The sequence below is a fragment of the Anas acuta genome, chromosome 2, assembly GCF_963932015.1.
Source record: "Anas acuta chromosome 2, bAnaAcu1.1, whole genome shotgun sequence".
In the NCBI taxonomy this organism is placed as follows: Eukaryota; Metazoa; Chordata; class Aves; order Anseriformes; family Anatidae; genus Anas; species Anas acuta.
Genome location: NC_088980.1, coordinates 3,203,697 through 3,223,016, shown reverse-complemented (window position 1 = coordinate 3,223,016; position 19,320 = coordinate 3,203,697). Strand labels below are relative to the sequence as shown.

The 19,320-nt window shown below is 43.2% G+C and overlaps 1 protein-coding gene across 27 annotated transcripts in view; it reads right to left on the bottom strand.

The window, feature by feature from the left end:
• OBSCN (obscurin, cytoskeletal calmodulin and titin-interacting RhoGEF) overlaps positions 1 to 19,320 on the bottom strand; it is a 188,970-nt gene that overhangs the window by 152,736 nt on the left and 16,914 nt on the right. For 25 of the 27 annotated variants that reach the window (XM_068673255.1, XM_068673234.1, XM_068673235.1 and 22 more), the window contains exons 4-12: positions 17,364 to 17,624; positions 13,597 to 13,899; positions 12,296 to 12,562; positions 11,319 to 11,594; positions 6,075 to 6,347; positions 3,544 to 3,819; positions 2,569 to 2,841; positions 1,607 to 1,882; positions 727 to 1,002 (exon numbers count right to left, since the gene is read on the bottom strand). In XM_068673255.1, coding sequence (XP_068529356.1) covers positions 727 to 1,002; positions 1,607 to 1,882; positions 2,569 to 2,841; positions 3,544 to 3,819; positions 6,075 to 6,347; positions 11,319 to 11,594; positions 12,296 to 12,562; positions 13,597 to 13,899; positions 17,364 to 17,624 — 2,481 coding nt within the window. The remainder of the gene's footprint in view (positions 1 to 726; positions 1,003 to 1,606; positions 1,883 to 2,568; positions 2,842 to 3,543; positions 3,820 to 6,074; positions 6,348 to 11,318; positions 11,595 to 12,295; positions 12,563 to 13,596; positions 13,900 to 17,363; positions 17,625 to 19,320) is intronic. The other 2 variants (XM_068673240.1, XM_068673253.1) reach the window with 2 other exon arrangements.

Below are 19,320 nucleotides of genomic sequence, written 5' to 3'. Positions count from 1 at the left end.
GAAAATTTTTAGGGCAGTATGCTACTATCAACTTCCAAACCTTGATGCAGCCACAACAAAGTAGGGTGTTGTAAATGCTACTGTTGCAATATTGATTGGTAGACCAGTGTTGCACAGTTCCTGTAACTGCATAAATCACATTCAGGTACCCAAAAGCGGCTGATGTTGAAGAAATTGGTAAGGGAAGAACTGGATGAAAGGTTGTTAAAAACAACTCATAAATCAAGTTGCACGTATCTGTACCCACTTCTGTTCAGCATCCACAAAACTGTTTCATGGCAGAGTCATGAGGAAGTGTACAAGTATGTGTTTGCACAGCCAGACAGTGGAATAATCAAAGAAATTCTCTGTTTTGGTACACAGGACATCGTGCAGAGAAAACATGAAATGAAGAGGAGAAAAAACAGTTACTTTCATGGATGAATGGCAAAAATAAGGGAAGGAATACCAAACTGGAAGAGGTTCTTTAGGTCAGTGCCCCCTAGCAAAAAACTCTAGATTCAATATCTGACCCTAAGGAGGTGGAGAAAGTTGAGTGGCTGCTAACAAGATACCTGCATGTAATCAGTAGACCTGCCAAGTTTGACACAACCTCACTGAAATGGTAGCTTAGGCCAACACCGAAAGGCAGCTTAGCAGTATTTTTGGACTGAGAGAACAGGAGAGAACACCTGGACACAAAGAAAAGGCAATAAAATATGACCCAAAATGGTGGGTTTCTCATACCTGTAACAACAATCTTGAAGGTCATTTTCTGGCCAGCAGCCTCACAGGTATACTCCCCAGCATCTTTCTTCTCCACCTCACTCACCACCAGCCGATGAGATTTGCCCTCTGACTCCACCTTGAACTTCTTGCTCGAGGTGATCAGCTTCCCTTCCTTGTACCATTTCACGTCGGTCTTCTCCTGGGCCACTTCGCAGCTCAGCATGGCATTTTGTGTCAGTGCAGCTTTCACCTCCTTCTGCACTTTGTCCTTGTTTGTAAATACAACTTCTGGCTCTGGGAGGAGATGGGGAGAGAGAGAGATTAGTCAGCCCCCTTGAAAGAGGAGCAGAAGGCAGAGAGACAACTGGAAAATAGAATCCATTCCCCCACTATGGAGCCCCAGTACATAATGCACCTTGAATGACTCTCCATGCCACTTTCTTCCCTCAGTTCCATTTACCCAATGCCTTAGAGACATGAACTTGCACAAAGCCTTCCTGTCCTGTTCTCCCCACAGGCTGAAACAAGACCTTCCAAGACAAACAAAAAGTGTGCAGACATGGGGCAAGCACCCTACTGCTCACCACTGTGCCCCTGCTCTGAAATGTCCTGGGTTGTTCCGCATGCACCAACACACGGCGATGGAGAGGTGCAATCAGAACCTTCCTTTTTATGGCCCCATTCCCACAGTGAAGGCAAACTCCTAAACTTTTTAAAGGATGGAGCTGCCTCAGAACTGTACTTGGAACAATTTCTTCCTTTTCCCCATCAGAGCTAAGTCATCCCCATGACATTCTCCAAATATCTGAAGTGTCACTGGAAAAACACTTACAGAATAATAATAATTTTTGTAATTGTTCTAGAAATAGGAAGGATGGGCCAAAGTATCTTCCCTTACCTGTGACAACAATTTTGAAGGTCAGTTTCTGGCCAGCAGCCTCACAGGTGTACTCCCCAGCATCTTTCTTCTCCACCTCACTCACCACCAGCCGACGAGATTTGCCCTCTGACTCCACCTTGAACTTCTTGCTCGAGGTAATCAGCTTCCCCTCCTTGTACCATTTCACGTCTGTCTTCTCCTGGGCCACCTCGCAGCTCAGTGTGGCATTTTGTGTCAGTGCAGCTTTCACCTCCTTCTGCACTTTGTCCTTGTTGATAAAACCATCTTCTACTTCTGTAGAGTGGGAGAAGCAAATTAAAATGCACAGGTATGTTTGTGCTGTCCATAGTTTTCACAACTTAATACAAAATCCTGCTTCGGAAAGTTTCACACAGCTCTGTCATTTCAGAATGGTCCTCACACTCAGTTGAGATACACCTCAGACCCTGTGTACAGTCTGAGGGCAACACAACACTGTTTCTGAGCAAAATGTTGCAATGCCTTAAGAGTTCAGGTTCTTCCCATCTCAGTGGATGCACAGGATATCTGTCGTGTTGCTCCATAATGTAATGCACACGTAGGTATCTGATCTTATCTGCCACTGGTACTCATATATAAGCCTTGTCCACTCTAGGTGTCTTCTTGAACCTGCTTCCAGACCTATTTTCCAATAGAACTGGGAGCTGGCCCTACCTTTATCCCCCCAAATCACAACAGCACATATCATTGTTTGTTTTTCCTTTACCAGGTAGTCAGAAAACAGCAAGGTTGGTTAAGTGAGATTCAGGTCACAGATGAAGACACCAAGCTATAAGAGTCTGTGTGACAGTGAATGCACACCAGGTGATTGCCTGATCTCTCACTACCTTAATGAAGATCTATGCTACCCAGCCACCGGAGCCTAGAAAGTGATTTATTCTGGTCTGTACCAAAGGGGACTCATGGACCATTCTGTGATGAGAAACAACATCTTCTCTTACCTGTGACAACAATCTTGAAGGTCAGTTTCTGGCCAGCAGCCTCGCAGGTATACTCCCCAGCATCTTTCTTCTCCACCTCACTCACCACCAGCCGATGAGATTTGCCCTCTGACTCCACCTTGAACTTCTTGCTCGAGGTGATCAGCTTCCCCTCCTTGTACCATTTCACGTCGGTCTTCTCCTGGGCCACCTCGCAGCTCAGCGTGGCATTTTGTGTCAGTACAGCCTTCACCTCCTTTTGTACCTTGTCCTTGTTTGTAAACACATCTTTCTCTGCAAGAATACCACAATAGTCACACAGTTTTTTGCAGTAGTCCTCTCAAGTGCTTATTCAAGTTCCATCTATTTCTCTGTTACTTGCCCCTAACAGAGCAAGTGCTGGCCCATTAGGACAAGAAAGCACCTTCTCTGCTTTTCTACTGGTTAATGATAGGTGTGTGGGAACTGTGGGGCAATGTTAAAAAATTCGAGCATAGATTTGGACCTGAGGCACCAGTATGTAGTGCCTGAACCCCCCTCTCTCATATCTTTTTCTCTTCAGTTATCTCTATCAGCTTCCAGTGAATAAGAACTGAACAGCCCTCATATCTAGGAATTACCCTTTTTTTTTTTCACCTATTTGGGTATTTTAAATTTTGCAGTTCTCCATCTAATCAGAGCTCTTCAAACCCCACCCCCTTCCCTTTTATTTACCCCTGCACCTCTGCTATGGCCTTGCACTGTAATTCTGCAGGAGTGTTTCTGCAGACACTCCAGCTGAGTGCGAGAGGTGCAGAAGTTACCCTCCTTGCCCATCATTTCTTGCAGTTACTTCTAAAAGTGTGCTTATGAAAGCTGATGTGATACTTGACTGCAAATCAAGTGCTACAGCTGAAATATTGCATCCAAGAGAGGTTGTAAGATCATCCAACAAATGTCAGATATTAATCAAAGTGGAGTATTCCTTGATCTTTGGAATTTTGAGCATTTTCTCACCTCTGACTTTGACTTGGAATGTTGCTTTGTCGTTCTTTGTTTCACAGGTATAGCTCCCTTGGTCTTGCAGTGTCACATTTTTGACGATGAGCTTGCGGTGTGTCCCCTGAGAGATGATTGTTGTCCTCTGGTCCTGCTTCACCTCAGTTTGATCCTTCTTCCATACAACAGTTCCACTTGCAGCCGACACCTCACACACAAGCTCAAGGTTTTCAGAAGGACTGACTGATATTTCTGGAGTTGTTTTGGGCTTGTTGACAAAATTAACAGCTTCATCTGAAAAGAAAAGGAGAAATCAGTTTACGCCTTTATTCAGGCTTATTCAGCACAATGTTAAGATGTAGTTACAACTGATTGTTATTGCTAGTCACACTTGGGTGATGAAGTTTCATCTCTGGAGGTATAAAGGTACAGATGTGTGCATGGTAATACTGCAGTTTAACTAGGGCAGGGTGTTAGCAGACACAGCAATAAGGTGCCCTTACAAGTCAGAAAAGTCCTCCCACAGAGATACAGCAGAGTTATCTGTACTGGGGAACTCGTTGCTCAAGTTTTAAGAGAGTTAGTACACAATGGTCACCAGTTTGGAAGCTGGGTATTGATAAATATTTTATAAATGTATACATTTTTTTAATAAATGTATACAAATAATATTCAGTGTGTTTTAGTCAAATACATGGAATTTGAAAATCTTTGCAATCTTTGATCTTTTAAATCAAGCTGAGATGCCCTCAAGTTACTCACAGCCTTTTTTTTTTTTCCCAACCATTTTTTCTTTTCAATCAATTCAGTTTTCTGTATTCCTGTATTATTTCTCTGTATTTCTAATGTTAAAATGAAGGTAACTAAGTGGAAACAGTCACCTTGCTTGCAAAATGTGAGCAAACCTCCTCAACACGCCGTGTCCCTAAGCTAACAAGCAGTGTTTGATGAGCACGTCAGGTATTTCATAGCCTTCGTTCCACCAAGCCAGCCCCTGCCTGAGGAGCAAGCTGATGGCTGTCAGTTACCAGCAATCTTGGCTCAGTATTGTATTTCTGCTAGCAGCAACTGTTGCTTTCAGTCACTGAATATACCAAGGACACTTGCTATGCTACACCCATGCCAGGCAAGTTTGTGGCATCAGGAAACAGATATTTCATTAAAAACTGTAATCATTAGGAGTGATCTATTCTTTTAAAACTAGACGAGCAAGGAAGGATGCTCCCTCCTGAGTCCTGCTATGCAAAACTATCGGGGTAACTCATTACCATAAAGGCAGATTGCTTTCCTGCCCAAAGACCATATCATGACTGTTTGGTACTTAATATTAACAACCTGAAAACATTTTGTGGTGACATGTGAAACAAGTTGGAAGTTGCCCTAGCTAAGGTTTTGTTAACAGGCTGTAACTCATTCCTTGTTCATCAAAAAGTTTGTGGGGATATGCAGATACTTTGCAGATGCTGCTGGTTTGGTTTTTTGTTTGTTTGTCTGCTTTGGAAAAAAACAGCAAACAGAACTGGGAGCAGGATGTGGAGTGAATACTTGAGCAAACACCACCTGTAAACTGGAAGCAATCCCTCTAGCTTAGTAAACCCTCTAGGAATCACAAGTCCAGTGCTGTGCTAGATCTATCAGCTCTGCCAAGTTTTTAAGTTAGCTGATGGACAGCATCGCAGAAACTCAGGTGTACTGCTACAGGTCACAAGCAGGGAGATGTTACTTCTCTTAAATTGCATTGCACTGCAGCACATGGATACAAAATGAGAAGCTTTCACTAGAGTTTTAGTTTATAACTGAGGACTGGGTTGAAAAATTAGGCTCAAGACACAAGCCAGAAAACCACTTTTAAGAGAAAGCTTCCCACCAGGCTATGCAAATTGAGTCAGCAGAATTTCACAGATATTGAATTTCACAGATAATTTCTTGTGTTATTTTATACTCCAGCTCCATCCTGAACTGGAACACATCAGTGAAAAGCATTATTCTTCTGGGCTTGATCTGAGAAGCGCGTGCTTGAGCATGTGCTTTATGCTGATGGGTATATGCCATGAACTAATGGCTGGGCTTACAGCACCTCGGGGAGACATCTCAGAGATCACAACGTCTTTTGGGAACACAAAGAGATGCTTAATTCTCCAAATCTCCAAGCTCCGACTTGTCAAAGGAGGACACAGGACTTCCATGGCAAGACTTTACAACTGCTTCAGTCAGGATGTTCAAGGATAATATAAATGCTGAGGCTATCCCTTAAACTAAAAGTATAAAGCCCAGATGTAGCTCTCAGCCTGCTCACTACATGGAGTGTTCGAGTCAGGACTCCAACCCTAGCAAAACCTTGAGTGGACCTGAACATAGAACAGCACAGTTATATTATTTGCCTGTACTGTGGATTTGCAAAGGCACTGCAGTAAGGTCAGAGTTTCTGAAATAGTACTGTGAAAACTTAGTCCAAAGACCTGGCAATCTACAAGGCAAGACAAGTAACTTGAATCAAGTTCTGAGTGCCTTACACAGACTCTGATCCCATACTTGCATCACAAGATTACCTGAGACTTTTAAATCAAAAATAAGAGTGTCATCTCCAATTTTGCATGTGTATGTTCCCTCATCTTCTTTTGTCACAGCTGAAGCCACAAGCTTATGCAGTTTCCCCTTATCTTCCATGGTGAATTTCTTGCTGGCCGTGATTTCTTTGCCATCTTTATACCATTTAACCATGATGTTGGCTTCAGAGGTCTCAGAAACAAATTCAGCTTGTTTTCCAGCAATGGCCCTGATAACTCCTCCAGTTTTCTCTTTGTTTACAAAGTTTGCAAGTGCTGAAACAAAAATATGGACACACAGTGCTGGTAAATAATCGCATAAACATTAGAAAACATGCATGTAAGGTATTAATTCATCATAAGAACAAATATCCATGTATAATTATGGATGTAGTCACTAGATTCTAATTCAGAAGCAGCCAAATTTTCAGCCTTTACAAACCATATACCAGATAATCATACATCCAGAAAACAGAGGACGTAGAGGCTAAGCCAAGGGGAGATGAAGTCCTAGGCAACTGGGTTTTAAGAAAATACCTGAAATAGGAAAAGCGAGGAAAGAATTGAAACAAGCAAACTGGAAGGAAAGCGATCAAGGATATCCAATCATTGTAACCTCCTGGCAGAGAAATCAACAGCAAAAAAGGTTAAAATTTAATCTATATAAATAAAGTTAGAATAAATTAAAAATCTATGGAGATATCACATAGGACAGAAATGAAAAAAAACCAAAACCTTCCTGGAAATCAAGTGAAGCACAGAAGACAGACGATGAATCTGGCATCTATTAATACATAGTGGAATAATCAAGTCACTGACTGCAAAGATTCAACAAAATCACCAGTATCCTAGCCAAAAATGTTAGCCTAAAGCCACAGTCCCACTTTACTCTAGATAACGGAATTAATCTTCAAACCTCCTGTTAACATATTATTTTAAAATAGCACATATAATTAAGTCAGATTTTTGGGACTGTGCTGCCAAAGCTACTAAAATCAAAGTCTTTATTATGTATGCATTTTTTTCTGTAATTTCAAAAATGTGCACACATAATACTAATTAAACAAATTTGTACCAAATGGCTGTGTTTTAGGAGCTCAAGAGCTAGCTGATGTACACTGAAGTTTCTGAGATCCTGTAAGTATGTTTAACTCCATCCTATAATAATGTCGGATTAAAAAAATCATTTTTCAAAGCTGTTCCTTCTTACTGCACATTACCACTGCTGGATATAAGCTCAGTCCATGCAAATGCAGTTATTGGTTTTTGTTGCTGATACAGTCCATGGGACAGGACCAGCTAAGCACAGCTCTCACAGGATTTGCTCCAAAGGTGTTATTATCTGTGCTACCTCCTGGTGCAACTCATGAGGGCTTTCCTTATCTCAAAGCCCTCAGGAGACCTTATCAACAAGGGTGGATTTTGCATTTAGTTTCCTTCCTTTAAGTTATGTAATCATCTACCTGGACTGGTGCAAGGCATTTGACACTGTCCCCCATGATATCCTTGTCTCTAAATTAGAGAGATGTGGATTTGAGGGATGGACTACTCGGTGGGTAGGGAATTGGCAGGATGGTCACACTCAAAGAGTTGTGGTCAACAGCTCAATGTCCAGGTGGAGATCAGTAATGAGTGGTGTTCTCCAGGGGTCAGTACTGAGACCAGTTCTATTTAACATCTTTGTTGGTGATATGGACAGTTGGATTGAGTGCAGCCTCAGCAGGTTTGCCAACAACACCAATCTGTGTGATGCAGGAGGGAAGGGATGCCACCCAGAGGGACCTGGGCAGGTTTGAGAGGTGGGCCTGGGCAAACCTCTTGAGGTTCAACAAGGCCAAATGCAAGGCCCCGCATCTGGGCCGGGGCAATCCCAAGCACAAATACAGGCAGGCAATGAATTGGGAGCAGCCCTGAGGAGAAAGACCTGGGGGTGCTGGTGGATGAGAAGCTCAACATGAGCTGGCAATGTGCACCTGTAGCCCAGAAAGCCAACCGTGTCCTGGGCTGCACCAACAGCAGTGTGGGCAGCAGGGCAGGGAGGGGATTGTCCCCCTCTGCTCTTGTGAGACCCCACCTGGAGCCTGCACTCAAGCAAGTCCAGAGGAGGCCAAGTGGATGACCAGAGGGCTGGAGCAGGGTTGCTACCAGCCCTGTTTTTTGGGGTTCAGTAAGTTTAGTGTAGCATTTTCTATGGGTAAAGAAGTCATACCAGATACATTTAAACAATGAAGCCCCATTTCTTATTGGTTTATCTGGGGTTCTTCTTCCAGTGGTTTCTCTAGAGACTCAGGATGATGATGCTTTCCCTTCAGCAGGAAAACAACGCAATGTCTCTCTTCTACCCAGCTCCTATGCCCATGAAGCCCGTGGAGGCTGAATGTTGCTGAGATCTCCACCTCTCCATCAGCATTACCCGAACTTGTATGGATTAAAAGGTTTGGGAGGAAGAACAGGAAAATTGGTTTGTTCATGCACTTTTCTGTTACTTAGAAGACTAGAATAAAAAACTACACCACGACAGGCTGAAAGAAACTTCTCAGATGTCCTGTTTTGACACATGAGGTCATGTGTCAGAGGACGTCTGGCACGTGAAGTGTCACAGCAGCGTAGGGACTGCAGTGATAAATGGCAAGTGCACCTTCTAGCGGGGCTTTTTGGGCATCAGGCCCAGCAAGTGGCACACCTCTGGCAGCAGCTTGACACAGAGGCCTCTCGGCAGCCGCGTGATGCCCGTGTGCTAGACCCAGCTGACCTGCAAATCAAATGATTTACCAGCTAGCTGCATCTGATTTACAGGAAGAACAGATCAAAGGTGGCGATGCTGGAAAGTGAAATAGTGGGACAGCATGACATGGGAACTAGTTTTGTGAGCCTTGTGCTGCAAATATGAGATGTATCAAAGCTGATTCTCCATAATCAAGCTACAAACAGCGGACATTTAAGTCACAGCTTGCCAACACAGATTTTAAAATAATAGCATTCATTACTCATTTGATGGTCACATTACAGTGAAAAGCACATAGACATGTCCATCAACTAATTCAATTAAATCCGTGGGTAGATCTGCCAGTGTGAAAAATTACGCTAAAGAGGCAGAGAGAGAGAAGAAAACCAAAATTAAGAACAGCTGCCAAGCGTAGACAGAAAGTTCCTACTCCATAAATTTAGTCCCATTTTTCAATCTTTTTTTTTTTTTTCAGCTGTCTTCAAGTCTCTTTTGAGTTTGCCTTTTGAGAATAACCAAGCAAGTAAGTTTTCCAATGCCAAAACGATTATTAATTCCAATGCCAAAAAAAATTTACTCCAGGGTTTTGTTGTTTCTAGAGATGAACGAGTATGACAAGCCAGCTGAGTATGATGGAGAAGAGCCTCATACGTACTCAGTGCAGTCATTGCTGGGAAGAAGGTGCCTTTGCATTCCTGTAATCTGCAAGCAGTCCTGAAGATTTAGGACAAAACAGCAAATCCTTCTATGGAGTACACAAAGGATTCTCACTTAATGCAACCAATGCCCAGCACACTGATCTCAGAGATCAGACCTATAACCTTCAGCAAAACAGGTACCTGGGTGGAAAATTTAACCTTCTCTTTACTACTTTGTCATTTAATGACAGAATGACAGCTAGGTAAAAACCCCTGTAACTCTTCACAAGTCTTACCCTCTTTCAAATTTTGCATCACTGCCATAAAAAAAAATAAATAAATAAAATAAAAAAAGCTGTTTACATCACCTCTTGTAGCTATCCTAAGAGAACAGCAGAAAAGTTAGGTTGCTCTTTCTCCCGTCTTTTCCTTGATTTCTCCTGTATCTTAGGGATGGATTACAGAACTGAACAAAGAAATCAAATGTCTCTACAAAATGAATTTGACAGTTTAAATCAAAATAGCTACTGAACACACCCCAAATGATGTCTGATAATGGACTAGACTGTCCTGGAGTCAGGCTTTATACTCTGAACTTCAGCAGACAACTTCAGCAGACACCAGGTCCAGGGACCTGGTGCTTTTCAGCCAAATTCTGGTCCTATTCAAGGCAGACAAAACTCTCCTTTGAACTAGTTCATAAAAACTTGCACAGATTGGAAGGATTGCGAGACAAAAGTTTCATTCCACTGGTTTCAGAGAAAGGTTTAAGGACTCCACACCTTTCTCTGAGGGTGGTTGTGTAGTCACTGGGCCTGCCAGCTACAGAGACAGCATGCAGTAAGGAAAGTACAGCCGTGAAGGTGGGAACAGCTGAACAACAGGGAGCTGTAAAATTGTCCTGGTTCAAATCTGTCAAACAGGAAGCATTAATACGTGGTTTGTTCAGCCCAGAGCAGAGGAGACTGAGGGGAGGCCTCATGGTAGCCTGCAGCTCCCTCATGAGGGGAGCAGAGGGGCAGGTGCTGAGCTCTGCTCTCTGGGGACAGCAACAGGACCCGAGGGAACGGCATGGAGCTGGGACAGGGGAGGGTCAGGATGGATGTTAGGGAAATGTTCTGCACCCAGAGCTGCCCTCGTCACAGCACCAAGCCTGCCTGAGTTCAAGAAGCATTCAGGCAGTGCTCTTAGATATTTCATTTAACACCTAGGTTGCCTTGCATGGAGTCCAGAGATGGACTCAACGATCCTTATGGTTCCCTTCCAACTCAGGATATTTTATGATATAAAGGAAATTGTATTTTGCTGTTTGTTCCACACAGCCCTCTATCTGAATACCCTGCAAACAGCAATGAGTCAAGCCACTAACCATGCCCTGGAAATGTCTGTTCTTATTTGCCAGGGTACTGACAGAAAACAAACAAATAGATGAAAAAAACAAAAAACTGCCAAAAAACAGTGCCAAGATTACCTTGGTCTCTTCACCTTTAATCAGAGCTGAACTACCTCCTGAGTGACTTGCCCAACATCACATAGCAAGCAAAGGGCAGAGATGGCACCATGACCTGCCTCCATGGCTGAATTTCTTCACCTTTTCACTACCTACAATTTAAGCTCGTGAAATAAACCCTGCAGAATTTCAAGATGCCAGTTTGAGTGAAAACATAGCTCTTACCACCGAGATGGTGTTACATGCTATATTCACTCCCAAATTCTCCTACTCTGGAATCTTAGACACTGTCAACACTGGATGTAAATGGGAAGTTAAGACAACGCCCAGTTCCAGCAGCTCATGCCACCACCTCTGGTGCACTCCCTTTCTGTCCCTTGAAGACTCTGTTGGTCAGGAACAGGCCTTTCATGCAAAGCAGCCCAGTCACATACCTTTCACTGAAAGCTGAAAGACCATTTTATCCCCTTCGCAGATGCACTGATAAACTCCAGCATCCTCTGTTGCAATGTTGCGAATTTTCAGGACGTGCTTCTTCCCCACAGCTTGAAGTTCGTATTTTTCACTGGCCTTGAGTTCTTTCCCATCCTTCATCCACTTCACAGTAGCGTCTGTGTCTGAAAGCTCAGCCTGAAGCTTGGCTTCCTCACGCAGCCGAGCAGAGACCTTTTCTATATCTCTGCTCTTGTTGGTAAATCTCACTGCAGCACCTGTCAGGAACAAAGGCCTCATTATTTCAAGTTATATCAGGCTAACACGTCCCTGATATGTGTTTGCTGCAAGACCTTTGAAAAAGTGTTAGTTCCTGTTCCTGCCCTCACAATTTTTTTCCCATTTCAGGAGATTTAATCTTTTTTTTTCTTTTTTAAAGATTCACTGAGAAAAAAATGCACATCTTTCTACTGATTAACAGTAGTCTAAATGTGCTTCTGCAGAGATTTTCACCCAAAGCCAAGCACTTCCTTACATAAGAAACATTTTATTCATTACCTTTTGCCATGCAATACTAGTAGATACAGATAGTAATGCTCCTTTACTTTTGAATGATTCCACTACAGCCAGAAAATCTAGCCAAACCTGGAGCTGAAATTACCAGTTTAAAGGGATTCACCAGTTTATCTGGTAACTGAATCTACTGACTGATGGGACTGATTGGGAGCTGCAGAAATTCCCGAGCTGACATTAAGCAGTCTAGTTCAGATACCAAGCAGCCAGGTAGACTGACTCGCTCTAAACTCTGTGCTACCACGGTTAGGTCATTACCAGGACCCACATTAGTCCATATGCTGCGATTTGAGGTGTTTTGTACAGTCCAGGCCATAGTGCAGGCCTCCAGCCCCTGTTCTAACCATCAGGTCATAGCAACTGCCCCTTGACTGGAAGAAGAAAGGACAATGATCAAAGTAAATACCTCTCACTCTCATCTTGGTGCTCACATCAACATTGTTGGCAACAAATTTCACTTCTGCTCCATCATCGTTCTTGGTGACATTCTTTATGATTAGGTTGTGAGTAGTTTGGGTTCTCTTAATGATATAGGTCTCACTTTCCTGCAAGACTTTACCATTAAGGTACCAAGTTCCAGAACATGTTTTTGTAAGGTCAATAGTGAACATGGCGTCCCCTCCAGGTACAGCTTCAACAGTTGTCAAGGGGGTTTTCACAGCCAGGACCGGTTCTAGGAAAGAAGAAGAACTTGTATGTCTGAGACCGAAAGACACAAGACTGCCATGCTGGAGAACAGTCCTTCCTAAGAACAAAGTTCTCAAGGTAAGCAAGACGTGAGGATAAAATCTTGCATATACTGAAAGCAATGCACAGTTGGTGAATGGGATTTAATTTCTATGTCTGCCATTAACTGACCTGTGGTACTAGATTAAGTCCTGTTTCCTGCACAGATAGAACAACAAATATATTTTACTTTTTTTTCCCCTACTATCTTTAAAGGCATGACAGACTTAACATTTGCTAGGCATCCTGAACCACTCAGGATCCCTAGCAAGCGTCCTATTTCTTTAATAAGAAATATTATTCTTAGTTTTTAAAAGGATCTTCAGCAGACCACCAATTACTTTTAGATATTCTAGGGAAGCACAGGCATAGGTGGTCAGCTAGGGAAAAGAATGACACAATAACAAGACAGAGTGTGATCTGGGTCTAAGTAGATATTGCTCAGTAGAACGAATCAAAGGAGGAGACAATCCCACTATACATAATTCTGTGGCACACTGGTACCCTAGAAATAAAGTAAAATACCCATATTTCTCATAGTAACTCTGAGACTATAGAGAGACCAATAGAAACCTGTTTTTTAGGACCATATGATCATCACAGAAACATTCTTTAGGTGCAAGTTCAGTACCTAATTCATATACTGAAGATTAAATCATAAGCACACTTTTATTTTTCCTTTTACACAAGCTCTGGAAGAAGCACTTCCAGGCTGAAGATCCATTACAGAGAGCTCTGCCTCTCACACAGCCTGGTGTGAGACATTGGAATATAGCCATATTCACAGCTCTATCACAGAAACCCAACTCACACCACTTTAGTGATGGGCAGACACTGAAATGAGGTAGAAGAGCTAGAAGCAAAGGAAAAAGGCTTTGGAATGTTGCTCTGTACTCCTCAAAGACACAGGAAATGTCTTTAGAGCACCAACGTGGCAGGTCAGCACAGGCTGACCCATTTCTCTGGGGGTTTTGTGCTCACCGAGGTGCATGCTCCCTGGGAATTCCAGATACGGGCTCTGTCCATGCGCGTTGACAGCAGACACTCGGAACTGGTAATCAGCCTCTTCTGCCAGATTGCTCACCGTGAACTCGGGGACAGGGACATGAGACTCGTGGCACCTCATCCAGGTAAAGCCAGTTAGTTTCTTGCGTTCCACTACGTAGCCGTCAATTGGAATGGGGCGGTCCAGCTTCGGAGGGGACCATCCTAGCGTCACTGAGGTTTCTGTTTTATTTTTCACCACGGGGTCAACTGGGGGCTGTGTGGGAGGTTTCTTGGGAGCTGCACAGAAAGAAAGACAGATCAAGAAGTTCATCATATAGCCATTTAGGTTGCAAAAGACCTTCATGATCATCAAGCTCAGCCATCAAACTGACCTACTGAGTCCCGACACAACCATGCCCCCTACTGCCACGTCTACACATCTCTGAAATACTTCCAGGGATCTGGACTCCAAAACCTCCAAGAATGGGTACTCCAAATGTTGGAGTGAAAAAGCCACTGTGTCTCACTAAGGAAAACTAGAGCTTCCACTGGTCTAAAGGCTACCCCAGGTTAATAAACACCTGTAAAACCTTAGTGTGATGTGGAAAAACAAGAGAATGGATGGAAGATCCTTTTAGGTTGCATTACACAGAGTTTACTATGAACAACTCACAGGCTTAAGCCTTCAGTGCTAGATACAGACCCATGCCACCTCCTATACAGCTCCTGGATAAAGCAGACTAAGGCTCAGTATGTTATTTTCACTCAGAAGAGGGATAAAATCACCATCAGAAATTGTCCAAAATTGTATGCACCGAACTCCTCTTCTGCTTCCCTAGTGTGAATCCAACCAAAAAAAAAAGGGACATCAATGTGATTTTACCCTTCATCCACCTGCCTACTACATGTCATTCATTGAACAGGGCATTGACCTGCAATAATACTGCCAGCCTACTGGGATTCATCTGCTGTCAGAACTTCAACCAAACCAGAACTAGGTTCTAACAGGCTTAAACAGAGACCAGCTAAATGACTGGGATGTTTCAGAGATAAAAGATACACATGAATAAAGAGCGCAAGGGTTTTGGAATCACACTGTCTCACGGAGGTCTCAGTTGTGGGCTACGCAGGCTTGGCTGATCTCTGCAGCCACTTTTATCTGGGAATCTGTTCTGCCTCTGAATTTCATGCCACACAGACAGCCTTCTGTAAATTTTCCCTCCCAAGAGTGATAGCCGTCAGCAGGGACCTCTGCCAGGAAAGGTGTGCTTTAGTAATCTGTGCAGAGCCAGCTTTTGGGGTCGGGGAATTAACTTTGAGAGGAAATGATGCAAAAGGCATGTCCCACTGGGGGACCCTACAGCCAAGGAGATGTGGCTATTTTGTGGTACCTGAGGTCACATATGACAGATTTATTCCTGCAGGTAATTGCATAGCAAAGATTTACGTTCACCCTCTTACTGCTCTTGTAGAGAAGGCTAAAATCCTTCTCTATGTGCTTCCACTGACATGGACAAGAGGCTAGGAATTATGTAATGTGCTCTAGTTACAGATTACTGACCCAGTAAATGACTCATTTTGTTTAATTCTGGCTATTTGAAAGTTAGCTGTCTGGTTTAAGTCAGCCATCCAGACTCCAGCTGCAATCCTACAGAGAACAGCACACTCAGGAGCAACACATCCCAGCTTAAAGGTGTGTGAGGCATGGGCAATGAGTTGCACATTGCAGATTCTCAAGTATTCAAGACTAAAGAGGGAGCTTGTGTGATGAGCCTAGACTGCAAACTGAAGTTTGGGAGATCTGAGCTGCTCTCTGCCTCAGTTTACCCATCTGTAAAACAGGCAGAGTAATAACACACGATCCTAAGCAACTAATATATGCACATTTCTTGTCTGGTGAATGGCATTAAATGGCTAACAACAATCTCATCCACAACAACAATCTCATCCAGCTAATTGAAAAAGATGTGGACATAGCACACAGTAGCTTATCAAACAGGCACAAAGTGTAAAAATAGGAAATCTCAATGTGATATACTTTTTCTTCATTACATAAATAGACACATAAGTGTTTTGGGGTGCACTGTTACCAGCCTGTCAGTTGCTGCTGGTCAGAGCTAGATGCCAAAGGTCCTGCTAACATAGCATTAAGCTGAAAACTAGACGCTGGAATCGGATCTCCTGACCTTACCATCAGAAACTGAAATGTAATATTTTGTTCAGAGATACCTGCTTGCAGGAAGACAACTTCTTCACTTTTTATGTTCCATGAATCAGCTCTTGCTTCATAATTTAAACAGCAGAGTCAGAAATCATGCTGAATATTGTCATCCGCATCCACGCTTGGTTGGATTGGTTACAACTTGGTTACAACTTCCCAAATACCTTAGAAAATGCCGCAATGCTAAGATGCTTATGCTTCTTTTCTCATTAAAATGTGTAGCTTAATAGTATCAGAATGCCCCAAGCACTTTAGATAATACAACAATTTTAAACTGTTATTTAAAGATTTCTTTTTACTACTCAGTAATTGCAATTTGGAGGTACTGGTGGGAGAAAAGAAGTATTATTTTCCCTGAGTGGTGAGTAGACTTGGTGTTTACATGCAGACTAGAACAGCAGTGGAGGCAAAACCCACACGTCTGGGAGACACAGTGCCAAGATACAAACACCTGCCTAATAAAATCAGGCAGTTTCATCAAAATTTCATTTCAGGTCTGTTATCAACTACACTGCACCTGCTGCTACTGCTCTGCTTAGGACCCTTGCTCAGATCAGATTTGCCATCCAAAGGAATTCTCCAGCCTGCATATTATATCCGTTGCCCCACAAAAGGAAGGAAATTATATTTTTAGAAGGAAACATTTTTGCTTTTTCTTACAGGTGTTTGTTTTTTCTTTTATTTTTATTTATTTTTAATTTATTTTTATTTTATTTTATTTTTATTTTACTTCAATGCAAACAGCTTAGGAAGCTAAAATCAAAGTAATGTGCTTCGATTTTGTTGAACACTTGACTGCCCCTGAAACGTTTCGTGTGTGAGTGTGTAGATGTTCTTTCACAGATGTTTTTGCTTCCTAGAATGGAAATGAACTTCACACACTGCCAAAAAATATTTGGGACACCTATCTACTTCCCTGTAAGAGCCAGCATACCCACAAGCTACCCTCCTGTCTCTGGAGATTCAGGACTTAGGGAATGAACTGAATGCTGGTTGACACCTCCCTCCAAATACTCACTGAAGAGAGAGAGAGAGAAATAAGTGGCAAGAAGAACTGGTAAATACCCTTCAGATAAACTAATGATTTTGGAAAATGAAGGTCAGCTTGCAGACAGAGTACCCACAGCACTCTGTGCATAATGAAGCAAGATGACAATAATGCATGTAGCTTACAAATTGTTTTCTAAGCACCTCCCAGTGTGCAGAAATTACACGCCCCTTACCACTACGTTGTGTATTCATTCCAGTTTATATTCATTCCAGTTGTCATTTTATATTAATTCCAGTAGGGAATGAGAATGGTTATGGGGGAGACACATTTGTGCCATGCTCTTTCCCAAAATGTATTTTTCTCTCTCTGTTTTGACATCTCCCTAACATCAGGTTGTCGTTAGCCTTTTCTGGCAGGCAATGAACTTCCCGCTGTCTTTGGACAATGCATGACTTACCACGACAATACCTAGAAAAAATAGTACTAACATGGGAGTACCTGCTTGCTGGGGAAGACACAACACCAAGGCCAAATAAAAGGGGAACTTACTGGTCACTGTGAACTGGGTAGAAGTCCTGCTTTCATCAGCCAGGAAGGCAATTTCGCCAGCATCTTCCATCGTACACTCTCGGATGATCATGGTGTATTGCTTGCCAGAGCGTGTGATGGAGATCCGATCACTGGCTTTCACCTCCTCTTTGTTTTTCAGCCAGCGGATGTTCTGGCATTCGTTGTCCAGCTCCACACAGAAGATGGCTGTATCGTGTATGGAAACCGCAGTCTTTCGTGGAAGTTTTTTAGTGATGTTCCCTTTAAATAAGAAAGTAATTATGATTAGCAAACAGCAGATATGAAAGTGTCTGGTAACATGAGACCACCCAGACTACAGCTGTTCCAGCCAATAGCTCTCACCTAATCGAAACATCACAGACACTACACAGGCATTCCTAAATGAAACCCTAGGCTCTGTGTTATACAGAAGAGATAATCCCAAGGACTCATTTTGCCCTTCAAAGAGAGAAAAGCAATTTTATTTGACTACAGTCTCTCATGTTTCTAGTCTCACATGCAGTATCTGTTGTCGGGTAAACACAAGGTACGTGGCTTTGCCAAGAACAGATTTGTCTGTGATATGGCTTGTATTGCCTGCATATTCTGGGAATTTGCACAAACACTCTGCTGAAGTAGGTCAGTCTTTAACCAGACAGGTCCTCGGCTGTCTCTGGGATTTTGCTTCCATTAAATGAGCAGTAAGTTACATAACCAAGAGGCCAGACACAGCAGCCACCTAACTTAGCAGAAAATACATTGACAGCCTCGGATTTCTTTTTAGAGTGAGCCCTGAAATTCACATGGAATTAAGTCACTTACTTGTGGCCTTTCCAAGCTACTGTGATTATGACTTAGAAGAATAACGTCAGAGTTACAGGATGTGACTGTTCACAGGGGAATGTGTAAAAAAAGGTCTGAAGACCAGCCCTATTGATGGGTAATGACTGTCTCTAGCCCTGGAACAGTCCCTGCCAGGCAGAAGTGCCCTCAGTCAGGCAAAGCACCTAGAGATACTTCATGAGAAGCGATGCTGAGCTGTTTCATGGAACAAACCAGATGTGTTGCATGAGGAGGATTCAGTATCTGTTTTCTGCTCATCCTCTCTGAAGCTCGACTGTGTGTCTGCTCCCTGCTGCCCTTGGCGGTGTCCCTCTCCCTGCAGTGCCGTAGAGCTGTGCAACCTGCCAAGCTCTCACACTCTCCCAACCCCACCCTGCTCTCGAATATTCTCCCCCGAGGCAGGCAATGGGATCCCCTGGTAAGCCTCTGCCTCCTTTCCCTCCTGAGAGCTCCACCTGGCCCAGTCACTCTCTTCTAATGGAGCTTGTTGTAGGACCACAGCACAACACAAATACCAGATGTGCTACCAGGGACAAACACATTTACAGTGTTTGAATGGCTTAGACATCCTTTTTGTTCTGTTAGGGTTATCTGAACTCTCAGGTGTCTGTGGGCTATATTACCCCTTCTGCCTTCACCCATACAAACTGTTAAGCCTTTGTTAATGACACAAAAAGGAATACGCCCAAGGATGCACAGCACCCAGCTATCTTGCACCAATTTGTGTAGCGGAGAACTTCAGTTTTCAGTGGAATTAAACTCAGGCTTCCAACAAGACAGGAAAAGTGTGATTCTGTAGCTATTACAGGTCTGCAACTCACACTACAGAAAACACGTCAATGATGGCAGCGTAAGCAGTATCTAAATCAAAACTGCAGGTCCTGGAGTTGCACAGGTAAGTGAGCAAATCGGTGAGTTCGGAACTGATGGCCCCTTCTGCAGACAGGCCTGTGTTTCTGATGAGCACGTCCACTGGTTGTGAGACACCAACAGTGCACCCGACTCTATGCCTACATTAATTTCAGTCCCAAGTCGCCAGTCTCAGAGGTCTTGGACATGGATCTACACCTACATTTTACCCCTTACTCATCAGCCTTTCATACTCCAGAAAGCA